Here is a 14,479-nt window from a genome sequence, read left to right on the forward strand (position 1 = left end):
ACTTTTGATTGTAAGAGAGCGCAATGGCACGTGAAATGACATACCAGCTTGATTTGTATGTAAATCTGCCCCCTAGTGGACACTGCCGGCTAATAATATGTGTACTAAGCACACAAACTAATTACGTTGCAGATTAACTGAATGTGTGTTTTACTAAATGGTGCATAGGCATGGCATCACTCACAATTAATGATTTCATAAATAAATAAAATAAATAAGAATTAATCTTAATTGAGAAACATATCATTTTTAAATTGTTGACAATACTAAATAGCCTATTAAACACTCTACACATATTTATACCACCTAATGATGTAATTACAAATGTCAACAGCAGAAGAAAAAATTTTCAATATCCCAAAAGACCTGTAAATAATATCAGGTCATCTTAATGGTACAGACATAACAATGCATAAAATGCAATTATTATAGGATATAAACAAGCAAAGCATTTACTGTAGCTGCTTGTATTTATTTAGGTTGACAGTGTTAAAGCAGTCCTACCTTTGGCTCATTATCTGACCTCACAGTCACAGAATAGTTCACATTAATCCTCACACCCTGTGAGTCAACACCCACAAGCTAATATATGCACTGCAGGTCTACTCACATCCATATTCTCCTGCAGCGTGGGCTCATTTTTTATGGTCAGCCTGCGTGTTATTTTAAAATTAAATGATTAGAAATAGTTTCTGGTTTTATTTCTGTGTAACAACAAGAATTGGAGCGTTCTTATATCTTATGCAAAATTTCATATATAACTTCACTAACTTTTTTAGCCTACTGATTTTTAGTTGGCTGTCATTTTGCAGCTTACTGTACGCTGCTACAGCTTAGTGCATGGGGACAGTTGCCAGGGCATTTGGGTTGCTGTGGTGTTCAAGATGGTTGGCCATGTTAAAATATTCTGGTGCCTAGATTTTCCTCTTTAAAATGAAGCAATGTATTTGTCTGCCAGGCAGAAATAAGTCACTCAGAAAAATAAATATTACATCTCTTATACAAAAATTCTTAATCAAAGGGTTAGTTTGTTTTAAGAATAGCTTTTGAAATACTAATACAAATGCTTTTAAACTAATTTATTTTTAATGAATGTGGAAATAGCAGTATAATATTTTTATATAGAATATATATTAACAGTAAAAATATATAATAATATTATAAATAGTAAAATAACGTTTTTTTTGACTAAAGATCCATGTGTAATTGGCCAATCAGAATGCAATTTCTTTTCACTTGAACTCCATTACACAGAAGACTAAGAAATGCCTAAATGTAATGGCAGGAATTTAGAAAACTAATACACAACAACAAAGTACTGACTGTGGAAAACATCATTCAAAAAAAGAAATAGTAGTCAATTACCAAATTATCACATGAATTGAAAATTAAAGCTTCAACTAGTAGAAAAATGTGGCAGTGCATGTTATAGTAATGGAATATAAATACAATGTGCCACCTGCAACCACTTAAACACAGTCAAGTTCATATATATATTGACAACATTCATATATTGATCACATTTACATTTGGTTGAATAAATTAACATTTCAATAAATTAATATAAATCAAATAAACATAAGGGTTTGAAGTTTGTTTGCTAATCTTTTTTTATTTACAAAATATAATAACAAGGACAATAATTCAATATAACAGGATCAGTAATATATAAATTGCTAAAATAAAAAAAGTCACGTAAGCAAGGCAGTGTTTGTCTCCCTTTTGTATCTTCTGAACCTTGTGTAAACTAAAACATTAAAGCCGTCCTAAACTATTAAAAGCAACAGGAAACAAATACACATGAAATGGAGGGTATGCAATGCAATAAAGACAATGACATGTGAAACTTTCCTTCCTGAATAACAGAGGTCCTGTTGGTGGCACCTGAAGTCAATGAGATACTACACTGGATGTTGTGCCAGTTTCTCTGGCGGTGAAGGATTCTGATCAATGTGGTGGAAAAGAAGGTAAAACAAGCAAGAGGTTTCCGTACTGTCTGCAAAACCTGAGAAACTTAATGCAGTGACTCTGCCACAGTAGAGTATTTTTACTTATAAATGTCGCAACACATACCGATATGGATTGTTGGCAAGGTGTGTGTGGAGCGTATAATGAAAAACCATTCATAAACCCTCTTCAACACTTAGTACATAAATACTGACGGACCAGACCGAGAGGGAAACGATGACCCCCTGAGGAACTTGACTTTTTTATTGCACAAAGAGGACCTGCAATGGGAAAGCTACAGTCCCACAAAAATACTGTGAAAACAACAGGACAAAGCATAACAGTTATTTTGTTGATATTATCTTCTTAAAGGCATAGATCACCCAAAAAAGATTCTGTCATAATTTATTCATCCCCATGTGGATTTAAACGTGTATTTATCGATTTCTTCTGTGGAACACAAAAGAGGATTATTGAAGGGGTTCTGTGTCCCTACAATGTTAGTCAATGGGGGTAAGCAACTTGTTTGCTTACCAGCGTTCTTCAAAATATCTTCTAATGTGCTCTGCAGAAGAAAGGAAGTCATACAGGTTTGGAATGACATGAGGGTGAATACATGATGAGACAATTGGAATTTTTGGCGAACTATTCTTTTGTTTTGGTTTCTTGTTTTGTGCTTTGACCAAAAGAAGCAACTTTAAAATGACAAAAAAAGGTATAGTTAGCCACATTTTTCAGTTTATAAGAACTACATGCAATGAAAGAAACAATTTATGAGAGTTATTGAAAATGAGCTGCAGTGACATGTTCACCGTAAACATCTTGTATTTGTGTGAATGCTTCCATTTTCCATCCAAAAAACTGGTATTAGGTAGTTTATTTAAAAGAAACTCTCATTGCTTGTAGTAGTCTGAGAGATGACCAACCCCCTACAAACACTATAATCTTCCAAAAAGATGTGAACAACACTGTGTCATGCTCCAAATTCAGACCACCATTACATCCAACAAAGTAGTGACAATGGAAGATATATATGGACATTGATCTCAGTTCCCATATCTGCCACCTTTATGAAACCCAGTCCAGAACACAAACCAATAAAGTGTGCTTCAATCCACTGTAGGTTATGGTTTGTACCGTCTTGAAGTTCTTTAAAACATTCTTTATTTCCGGTAAACTACTTCTCCGTTGTTGTTGTAAAGTTATTTGCTTGTATGTGGAATGTGTTTTACTGGTGAAAGGATGAGTCACTGTGTTAGTGAACAATGGAGTTGGATAGGTTTGGAGCAGATGGTGGGCATAAGAAGCTACTTTATTATCCCAAAGTCTGGGACGGAAATGGAAGGGCTTACCAAAAGGTGAAACAGGTACGAAAAAGTCATTCAGAGATCTAGCGACATGCTTCTAGCAAGCAGAGACAAAATCTTCAGAAAAAAACCCCAGTTGCAGCTGGTAAAGACCTGCTCCTGGGAGCCCTGAGATTGGCTGGGAAGATCCTTCGGTGTGGCTACTGGTAACTGGGGGGAGATAAAGTTGGGTGGACAGGGAGGCGGTGCCGTGACGGTCTTTGACAGATGTCTGGAAAAATTGCAGGGGAGGCAAAAATTGGCCAAAGAGCCGCTCCCCCTGCGGGCTACAGCCAGAATCTGGATATAGTTCTGTCCCCCCGATGTCTCGCTCAGAACCTGCAAGTAAAAACAAGTAAAAGATGCGTAACATCAAAATCAAGGTTCTTTGGAAGCATGAAACTCAAACTCTTCAATAAAATAAATGTTTATCTTAGAATTTCCAAGGATGTCTTTCTATATTTCTGTTTTTACCTGTGTGTCTGTCAGTGAGCACAAAGTTCAGGGCTTTAAGAGGAAGCGCGGCGTGCGTTTCCGCCGAGGGCGACCCTGAAACTGTGCCTGGCAATTCAGGCTCTCCTCTGGATGACGCGACCAAATGAAAAAGGCACGGAACATAAAAGAACACAAACACAATGGGCAAAATGCTGGCAGATGGAAAACAACAGTGATACAAACAATAACTCAATGACCATCCATACCAAAACAAAACATGCATTTATGTAGGACACGTACAAATGAACAGAAATGAAGCAGCCCAACAAACAAAAAGGTGGTTCTAACTAGCATTTGACAAAAAGAAGTAAAGCACCTTGCTTATCCAGCTCCATGACATCAGGTGTTGATGGAGGTTGGAGTTGAACGGAAGATTTACTTGGCAAACCTTGAGTGGCACCTTCCACCTCACCAATATCTCCATCAGGCTCAGCATCCTCTCTAAGACACACATATAACACATTTAGGTCAATCCAGGCATAATGGCTCCCAAAAATAAATGCAGAAGCCAGCCATATACAGTTGTGTGATTTCAGAATTGGCTCTGTCTAGTTTCACAAACCATATGCATGACGGGGTCTGTGACACTGAACACTGAAACACTGAAATAGTCAGTAAATTCTTGGCTTGGCAAAGTTCTGAAAACATACTGTGGTCGGAGAAAATGAAAATACTCTCTTTTCCACTTCCTCGATGTACATTTACATAATGGTTACATGTATAGGTGGGATATACAGTAAAAGACGTGTTTTGCTTGTAGAAACAGTCAATGCCCTTGTATGAGGTGTTAAAGCAATGATCTGGTAACAAATGCTGTCTTGTTCTATATAAACAGTAATGCACTGTCATAAGGTACCTCATCTGTTTATTCTATCAGGTTGCCATTTTAACACTCTAAAAACAGTTGATAAAAACATTCACAAATGGGTTGTCCTTAACTAAACACATCTTTGTGTTTTTTTATGGGACAACACATTTTGTGTTACTTTTAACACAATTTGTGTTGTCCCTTTCATTTACTTGACACAAAATCAACTTATAATGTGTTAAATTGGAAAACACAAACAGTGTGTTAATATTAACACTAAGAGTATAGAGACATGATACTATAATCAATGGCGTCCAACAAGGCTTAATTCTTGGATCACTATAATTTCAGTTACTTCATGATTTATTTTCAATTACTAGACAACATAATACTTAATATCATTCACTTTAATTACAATGGTTAAAGTATCTTAAATAATGACAACAAGCTAAAAAAACTCCAATGACTGAAATAGACAGCCTACTTCTGAAAAGGCAGTTTCGGACTATGCTGAATAAGACCATATCTAGGTCAATGATTTTGTTTCGTTCTCTATTAAGATTATCTCTAAATTTATCAATGCCACCACCTCTGAAATTTCCATTAAGATCTTTAGCAAATTCAGAGTGCAAATGTTTATTCAAATAAAACAAAATCTTCTATACACTCTACTTTATAACTACTACTTTATTTTCTATTGACTCCACAGTAAAAAAGTTTACTCACATGTTCCCAGATGGCATATTGCACTTTTTCCGACCCAGCCTGGTGGCCTGCTGTGTGAAATACTCATGTCGTTCTGATTTCTTCCACGTGTAGTAGTACTCTACACATTCACCTACTGAGCGCGTGCGGACCTGAGAAAGGTCACATAAGAGATACCAAGAGTCACATGTCTTTGCCAAAAGAATCAAGATCACATCCTAATAAAAATGCTGTACAGTACACTCTTAAAAATGACCATGAAATAAAAAATGTTGGCTGAATGGTTCCAAAAATGATCTTTAACATCCTAAGAAAATTTCTGCTACACAGGTTCTTTACAGTGGAAAAAGGTTCTTTAGATTATAAAGAAAGAAATTGCTCCTAACCTTTGAGTAAATGGTTATTTGGGAACCAAAAGCAGTTCTTTGATGGCATCGCTGTGAAGAACCTTTGTAGCACCTTTTTTAAAGAGTGTATGAGAAAACCTGTTCCTGATTCAGAACGGTCACTCACCTTGTTGGCTTGTATGAGGTGAAAGTTCTTCCCATGGGCACGGTAGCCATACTCAAAGTTACGACACTCATCCGCACTCCAGCCACACAGTTCTTCTAAAATGTTTTTGACAATTAAATCATTCAACCATTCAAACAATGCAGGGGACAAATATTTTTGTACAAGCTTCCAAATTAGAAATGAAAGCGTTTGAAAATTCCTTACCACTAAAAACCTTGACATTAAATCGAAATCTTCTAAGTGCCTCTTCTGCATTGAAATTACATTTCACCAGTTCATAAAGAGCCTTTCAAAGAGAAGAAATTAATAAATACATTTAATAAATGACAGAAATGCCACTGCATAATTTACAAAACATTTTATTACAAAGAGCACCCATGTGTGCTTTAGCGAAAGCAAGGGAATGTAATATTTAGTTTATATGATCACTGTCAACGTTTTGCTCTTTTGATTAAGGGCATATAAATAGTGTTCTTACATCATGACCTTTTTCCAAGTTCTCTATACACAAACACATTATACACAAATTCTCATACAATTGGCACAAAATCTTCTGCGGAGCAATTTTCAACTTGAGTAAACAGGCGAGTGTAAAACACAATTTTTAAAATGTGTGCGATTCAACCTAACCTGCTCATTATCTTTGACTGTGTCCCCTGTGGTCAGTGTGTTTGTAGCTCCATTGTCACCCCCTCTTCTCTGGACTTCAAGCAAGAAGTCCTTCACAGTCTGATTGGACAGCACATCTGGGGTCCACAACAACTGGTCCTCGTACTCATAGGCTGATATAGTAAAAGTAAATAGTAAACAGGTTCGAGTCTCAACAGGATAACAGGTCACATTGAAGTACCGGTGGGGGAAACACTGACCTACCTCTTTCATTATAATTATTTGAGGAACAGAGAGAAGGAATTACAGCTTGATACTGGGAGCCCACCATAATGTCCTGATAGCCCAAACATGACACAAAAGCATTGTTATTATTGCTGATAATATACAAGCAATTCATTACACTGTCAGCTACAGTATAAATTACATTGAGAATCATTTTTCTCAATTTACAGACGTGTACAAACATAAAAATGTAAATAGTTTTTTATGTTTCAGTGTACAAGCATTTCGTACCTTGCGGCCATCGCTTGAGTTGCTTTCGGAGTCGTCTTCTGAGGAGCTGACTGAAGTGTCTTTGTCATCACCTGAGAAAGACAAAGCCTTTTTAATAAGAATGGAACAAGAAATCCCTAAAAACACCCCTTTTCATCTCTCTCCACTGGCTACCGGTTGAAGCCCATTTCAGATTAAAGTCACTGATGCTTGCCTACAGGACTATCACTGGATCTGCACCGGCATACTTTCACACCCTCCTACACCCCATCAAGAACCCTGCGTTCAGCAAACCAACGGCACCTTGTAATAGCTTCTCTTAAGGCCAGTAAATCTCTTTCCCGCTCATTCTCCTTCACAACTCTTTCCTGGTGGAACATTCTTCCTAACTCGGTCCAGTCAACCACATCTCTAACAACCTTCAAAAAACGATTTAAAACACACCTCTTCTGGGAATACTGGAAAGGCAACAAAAATAAAAATGAATGTACACTATCCCTCTCTCTTTCTCTCAACAGGTAGTGGTCTAGCTTTTGTTGAAACTAGTAACTTTTTATTAGCACCTATTGTATTATTGCTCCTGTATGACATATCGCTTTTTGCTCCCTGAAGTCGCATTGAATAAAGGTGTCTGCTAATTGACTAAATGTAAATACATATTTGATTTTTGAATCAGCTTGATAAGGTCATCCTGTTATTTTGAAGAAAAAATAAAACAAAAACTTAAGAACAATCATCAAATACCTTTAAACTATATTTATTTTGAGTTAACAGACAGTAATCGTGCGTGATGTCATACCTCTCAGGTGATGATGTAAGAGGTCAGAATTATGTGAAGTGACAGAGAGCATGCAGTCATCAGACAAGGGATGTTTTTTATCCACATCCTTCCCTCTTGAGAGTAGATCCTTCTGAACCTAAATAGAAGTATCAAAAAAAGTATCAGTCATGAATCAGTCGGAATATGTTTATTAATATATATATTTTAAATCTTGTAGTATTTTCATAAATAATGCGACAGTCACCTTGTCCAGTGTTATTTCAGTAAGACTGGTAGCCTGTTGTTGTTTCAGGACATGATCAGACAGGTTGTACCCATAAAGTGCCAGCAGTTGTTCAAGAGGCATATCCCCACCCTGTAAACAGGTGATCAAATCAAACCACACACAAACACATCATTTCACACTGATCCCAATATTAACCAAGAGAAAATGTCACATTTTCGCCATCATTCATGCACCCTTAACGTGTTTCATCTACAATAATCAAACAGTTTTAATTATAGTCTTACAGACAAAAAAATGGGGTATTAAGCTTCAAACAAAAATGGTGATACATGATTCAAATTTTGTGGAAAGTTGTTTGGCAAAATTGTAAAACTACATGAAGGCAAGTAACAAACGTCTGCACTCACTGTGTGGGATTGGGTTGTCATCTTTGCCGGCTGCCTCCGCTGGACCACCAGGCTCCTGTCCTGTTCCTCTAGGAACGTGGATGCCCAGGAAACAGCCTCCAGCGGCCCCACATTGGCCTGGTGGAAGATGTCTACACGACTGCGCAGTTGGTCCTTGGAGCCCATTCGCACAGCTTTGGTACAATAAAACAATGCACTGTTGTTGGATACGTTTGAATGAAATCTAACAGCAACTGCTTTTTAAATAATTCATAGATTAAATGACATGTTTATAATAAAAAGGTTAAGGCCTATATCTAATGCATTTGAACCCTTATTAACTACAGGTCCTGCCAGATTACCAACATTACTTCAGTAATTGTTTGTAGTTTAAAATCAAAACAAACGACTAGAAATTACTATACAACTATGTAAAGTACTATATCATTACAATACAACATGATCCAGCATTTATATACAGTACATCCTACTTATATGACAAGCCTCTCTTTTGAAACATATCCTCATAAAAACTCGGACTTTTTTCATGACGATTTACTCTATAACTAGTATTTAGGTTGATACTATGATAACCACGGTAAACCTTTATAAGACGTAGTATACTGAGATTTACCAGACAATAAACTGTAAAAGTAAAAATCCAGTAACATCTTTATAGGCTGCATTATTATTCACTGATATTATTATAGTAAAAACAACTCAAAAAGTGACTATACACGCGGAGACGGTGGTAAACTTTGTAAAGAAGAACATGACATTTGCCTATACATTTGCAAGTTGCCCAGGTTTCATGTTCAAACAACATCTCCAGCAACTAGTATTTGAACGCAAACTACAATTATCATAGCAAACCATAAAACGGGATAAACTAATATTTCCTGAACTTATAGCACACTATAAAACAATCTGATAACACTTAAACAACAAGCCTCCTTTGGAAAAATTACTTTATGACACGATTTAAGCATAACGTGCCTCGTTCATCACATAAAACGTTTCTTGACCTTGTCTAAAAGTCAGCGAAGTGTATTTGGACGCCACAAACAAGTAAGACGTTACTTTGTAACTTCTTCACAACTCTTTTAACGCGTGTGCGCGGAGCTTTGGTGAAGTTTGCGACTGAATAAAGCGGCAGTAACTCGGCACCGGGCGCTTTCCTGTGAGTCGGTGCTGAACGAATGTGCAGCGAGCCTGAGCCGGTGCGAGAAGGAAACCGTTTTAGGGAAGTCCAAGAGGCTGTGACAGTATCTCAGGGCATGTGTCCCCGGTCACTTCTGAAACTTTCGAGGCGTCGGCACGCACCTGGGACGCACTTCAGCACCACGGTTCACGCCGGTGCGCTATTGTTTCGCGTGGCGCACGATATGGCGAATTAAACGCTCGTTTGGAGACAGAAAGAGCGAGGCGAAACGCTGAGGAGTGCAGCGATCTTAACTTCCTATTTATTACCGACCGCGGAACTCTGTCGGTTTTAGGCTCGGTCGATCAGACGGCCGGGGTCCTAACGCGTCCGGTCGTACGCGACTCGCGGTTGAAGCGCGTGGCGGAGCGCTCGGATCTTTTAATCGTTATGTTGTTCTGCCCCCGAACCCAGCAGCATACTTACCTCCGCCATTCCGATTCTGCGCAAGCGGCGGAATGCCCGGATGTTGTGTAGGACGATGCAAACTCCTATTGAAGCTATTCTAACTAACTTTGATAATAGTCAATATTCATATAATATAGTTCGTGCTTGTTACTTTAGTTGCACTTGAAGAAAAGTTCATTTTAACTGGAGTTTGTCGTTTGAGGGTGAACTATATAAAGTATTTTTCTGCCGTCATCTAAACCAAAGTGTATAGGATATTGTTTATTCCTTATTTTATTTACTTTATTGAATCGTTGTTGTTTATTATTTTATCTGTATTGAACGTAGGATGTGCATACTTACCATTGGATATTTAAACGCACTTTAATGCTTGTGATGTGGATGGTAAAGTATCCAGATGTTGCTATTAGGCAACTTTAAAACATATTTTATGTGATATATGATAGGCCTAACGTTATAAATAAAGTTTGCATAATTCTTAGTTTTTATGTTTTCTTAAAACACAATGTGAACAAGTAACACCAAACAGATAAAGATCTGATACAGACATTTTATCAACACAATACATTTGACAAATACATTTTTACATTAGCAGATGTTATTCTCACGCACGATGAAGGCACAACAACACATCGAACTATTTATGTTATCAAAAGATTTGGCAACCAACATCAAAGACAGCATTTGAACATACTCATATACACAAAAGAAACGTTAAACGTTTTTGTCAGGTAAAAGACACGAGATATCTATTAAAGCCACGAATTCCATAAAAGTAACGCCGACAGACGCAGTGTTGTTTCACATCAGAGGACATTTACGTAGACGCTGTGTGATCCACTAATCAGATATAGAGATTGATTGGCTGGATGAAGGGGGCGTGGCGAGCGTGTCGCTCACAAATAAAGTCATCATGTGTCTCAGTGTGTGTGTTTTCCTATGATGTACTGTATGCTGTTTCCCTGCACGAAACCAAATCCTACAGTGACTAACAGAAACTAGATAACTGGTTTCAGATCGGCAATGAATTCTTATGTAAAGTGCAAGCACCTGTGCATCAGTTTGTCAGAGGATGTGGTCTGAGCAGTGCTGGCAATGAGAGTCTGCTGGAACGGCCACAGAGGTCTTCCCTGAGGGGGCGGAACTGTTAAAATAGTTTTTGAATCAAGTTTGCTTTGATACGCAGCATAGATGTTAATATGTACCTGTACATATGGTGAGAGATGACCTATCATCAAAGAGTGGAATGCAAAACTTAAATGTCCAAAAAGTTCTACTACATAGACTTGCTATTTTTACTATATTATGTGAGCATGCTTTTATTTCTATCTCTTAAAAAACAACGTCTTCAATCTATTATATTTTGTTTACAAAGTAAAAAAAATGATGAAGAATCAATCTCATGGCATTTTATCGGTGGTCTTTTGAAATGTATAGTGTATGCAATATATATGTGTAAAGGCGACGTGTGCTTTTAAGACTCTTGAAATAAATGGTCTTGAAAACTTTTTTGCATGAAATGATGTATCCCTTAACCAAAAAGCACCAAGGACAAAGCTACACCCCAGTAGCATCTCTTTGCATATCGATTGATTTTAAGCACAAAATATTGTTTATGATTTATAGTGCTGTGGTAGCACTATAAATAATATTGCTTGTAAACACGAAAGTGACATAGATAAACATTAGATAAGCTTACACAATATTCAATGTAAAAGTGTTTTATGATCTTTACTGCATTCCAGTTAAAACACAGAGCTTTGAACATGAACAACGTTTCAGTTTAGTATTAGTTTTTTTAGTGTTTAAAATGATACAGAACAGCCGCTATTTTATTTCAATGATTATGAAATACACATATTGAGACTGATGCTATTGTATAGAACTTAAAATACTATAGACTAAAGGCCTATATTTTTACAAATTGTATTTGTACTGTGCATCTTTCTTCAAAGCAATCTAAGCTCCGTCAACACACATAAAAGGGTTGTACCTTAGACTAGAACAAAGGATATAGAAAGACAGTACATAAAAACAAGGCTACAAAATATGAACATGAAAGACAGATGTTTCACCAGTTGCTCTGTATTTGCTGCTGACTCAAATATCAGGTGATTTTCATAAAGCATTTGTTAAAGATTAAATTGTTTATTTACATGCTTCTCATTAATGCTATGCAGCAGAAATAAAACAGTTTGGTTGGTGTAGCCTTAGTAGTAGCTACTGTACAAAACTCAATTTTTCCACCGACTTTCTTCAGGTGGACACTGAAACAGTGAGGAAAACGCTAAAGCATTTAACTCAACAAATGTAAATAAAATACAAAAACAAATGTATATTTCAAATAAAATAAAAATCGAGATTCTACTAGATATTTTACATCAATTGTAATACATGTGAAGTAGAGTGCTGCAACTTTTTAAAGACAACAAATATTTTCTTCTTACCATGATGTTCTGTGGTGAGATTCGATAGCCACCAGAGGGCACTATAGGCTCAAAACCTTTACAGCACAAAACTTATGTTTCAATTTGATCTGTTTAACTTTTTGAGCCACATAATGTATTCTCATTCAAATACATGCAAATACTTTTTTAAATCCAGTAATCTATCAACATTAACTACAAACAGTTCCACAAATACACATTTATATATATATATATATATATATATATATATATATATATATATATATATATATATATATATATATATATATATATATATATATATATGCATCCAGTAATCACTAAATATAAAGTACAAACTGAAAAACATGTCCAGTTCACTTTTCTCTGTTTTAATGTACGTGGGTTGGCTTTGACAACACCTGAAACGTATGTGATTTATTAAAGCATTATATGTTATCATTACTAATTAGCTTGTAATGGGCCAGATTTGCCAAAGTCAGAATTATCTCACAATATTAATGCGTCCTTTTCCACTGATATCATGGAATGTTAAAAAAAAGCACCTCACAAACGATTTTATCGAAAACATTCTGCATGACCAAAAAAAGACACATTTACTTTGTTGAATGAATGCGGAGAGGCCAAAAACATCATCTCCATGCTGTTGAGACCACAGTTTCATGTGAACCATTTGTTACTGTTGCTATGTTGGAAATAATTTTTTTCATCTTAAACTGTGTTTCACATGAAAGGAATTATATTAAACATAAGTATGTAATCCTACAAATATTTTGACATATTTTGGTTTAGATATTTTACCACTGGGTTCAGGATGTTGAGTATACTTTTGGTGAACTGCATGGAAAAACAAACATTTGAAGCGTTGAAGGTTTAAATGAACGAGCCGGGCCTCTAAAAACATAAATACTTTTTCCTGTTCTCTGGCAGATTAAATATAGCAGTGAAAGCATGCATCTTTAAGACATTTGTTACTATATAGATAAGCTAAATACATTACAGAATGATTGAAAATGTTACATCAGCTTCCTTATCACATAAATTCCTTTATTATTAGTGGGTAAAATATCTGTGCAATATTAAAAATGTTTTTATTTTAATATTATCAGAGGTTTAACGTAATTGCTGTCATACAGTTTGTTTTAGAAGGGGACTGTTCAGCCAAAAATAAGAATTCTGTCATATTTTATCTGCCCTTGTGTCATTCCAAATGTGTATATGACTCTTTCATCTGTGGCACACAAAAGAAGACATTTTGAGAAATATCTCAGTGGTTTTGTGTCCATACAATGGAAGTCAATGGGGACCAATGTTTTTGTTTACCGACATACTTCAAAACATCATCTTTTGTGTTCTGCAGAAGAAAGAAAGTCTACAGGTTTGAAATGACATGAGGGTGAATAAATCATCAAATTTGCATTTTTTTGATGCAAAGATGATAAATGCAAGGATTTTGCTTGTCATTTGTGACACTAACACACTGCCAGAAGAGGGAAATATCACAAAAAAGCATGTGATCTTACAATTCTTATTTTTTCACATAGAAAAGGCTTCACATCTACAAAAATAATGTAATACATTTATTACAACTCATAAAGCATGAACATTCAGATCATATCACTATAGTCTGAAAAAGTGGCTTTATTCTTAATAACAATGGTGCTCTTAAACTCATGGTAACTGCCATGTTGAGATCACATGACTAGCTAAATACTATTTGTTTTCTTAGTAACCCACCACTATCAGACTTTGATCTTAAAAGATTTGCCCCACAGCCAAGCACCACCTAAGTGCCTAAATGTGCCCCTCTATCCCAGATTTCAATTAGTTCCGATGCCCCGACTGTCCATTGACCAATAGTCCCCAACAGCCTATTTCCTGTCATTGTGCTGAAATATACTGAGCAGGTATGTAGACCACTTACATCACAAGGAACCAATTGTGACTCATACATAAAGACTTTAAATTATACCATTGAAAACAGGAACAAGGTTGGGGCCAATAGCCCCGTTGTTAACATGCTGACATAGCTTCAGTGCTCTCATGGTGACCCGAGTTTTTTGCCAATTCTGCTTCCCCATCTCCACCCAATGCCTTCATCCCACCTTTCTACCTTTCTACTGTCCTGTT

The 14,479-nt window shown here is 36.3% G+C and overlaps 1 protein-coding gene across 3 annotated transcripts; it reads right to left on the bottom strand.

Moving 5' to 3' along the window:
• Positions 1–1,588: 1,588 nt before the first annotated feature.
• mier2 (mesoderm induction early response 1, family member 2) lies at positions 1,589–9,994 on the bottom strand. 3 transcript variants are annotated; one of them, XM_079472233.1, is made up of 13 exons: positions 9,939–9,994; positions 8,333–8,505; positions 7,944–8,054; positions 7,718–7,835; positions 6,940–7,010; positions 6,688–6,760; positions 6,445–6,596; positions 6,019–6,100; positions 5,815–5,909; positions 5,323–5,453; positions 4,105–4,229; positions 3,768–3,874; positions 1,589–3,632 (listed from the first exon to the last, which is right to left on the bottom strand). In XM_079472233.1, exons 2-12 carry the CDS (start codon positions 8,495–8,497, stop codon positions 3,795–3,797), a joined length of 1,203 nt encoding a protein of 400 aa, XP_079328359.1. In that variant the 5' UTR covers positions 8,498–8,505; positions 9,939–9,994; the 3' UTR covers positions 1,589–3,632; positions 3,768–3,794. The 3 variants fall into 3 exon arrangements, with proteins under 3 accessions (XP_079328359.1, XP_079328360.1, XP_079328361.1); XM_079472234.1 differs by lacking the exon at positions 9,939–9,994 and adding an exon at positions 9,786–9,924; XM_079472235.1 differs by lacking the exon at positions 9,939–9,994 and adding an exon at positions 9,635–9,909.
• Positions 9,995–14,479: the final 4,485 nt, after the last annotated feature.

Source organism: Barbatula barbatula, assembly GCF_947034865.1.
Source record: "Barbatula barbatula genome assembly, chromosome: 13".
In the NCBI taxonomy this organism is placed as follows: Eukaryota; Metazoa; Chordata; class Actinopteri; order Cypriniformes; family Nemacheilidae; genus Barbatula; species Barbatula barbatula.

Excerpts from the sequence above, each read along its gene's own strand:
- mier2 (XM_079472233.1), bottom strand. The coding sequence starts at position 8,497 with ATGGGCTCCAAGGACCAACTGCGCAGTCGTGTAGACATCTTCCACCAG. Across the intron at positions 7,836-7,943 it reads CTGAAATAACACTGGACAAG|GTTCAGAAGGATCTACTCTC; the intron begins GTGACTGTCGCA and ends ACTTCTATTTAG. Across the intron at positions 4,230-5,322 it reads AATATGCCATCTGGGAACAT|AGAGGATGCTGAGCCTGATG; the intron begins GTGAGTAAACTT and ends TGTGTGTCTTAG.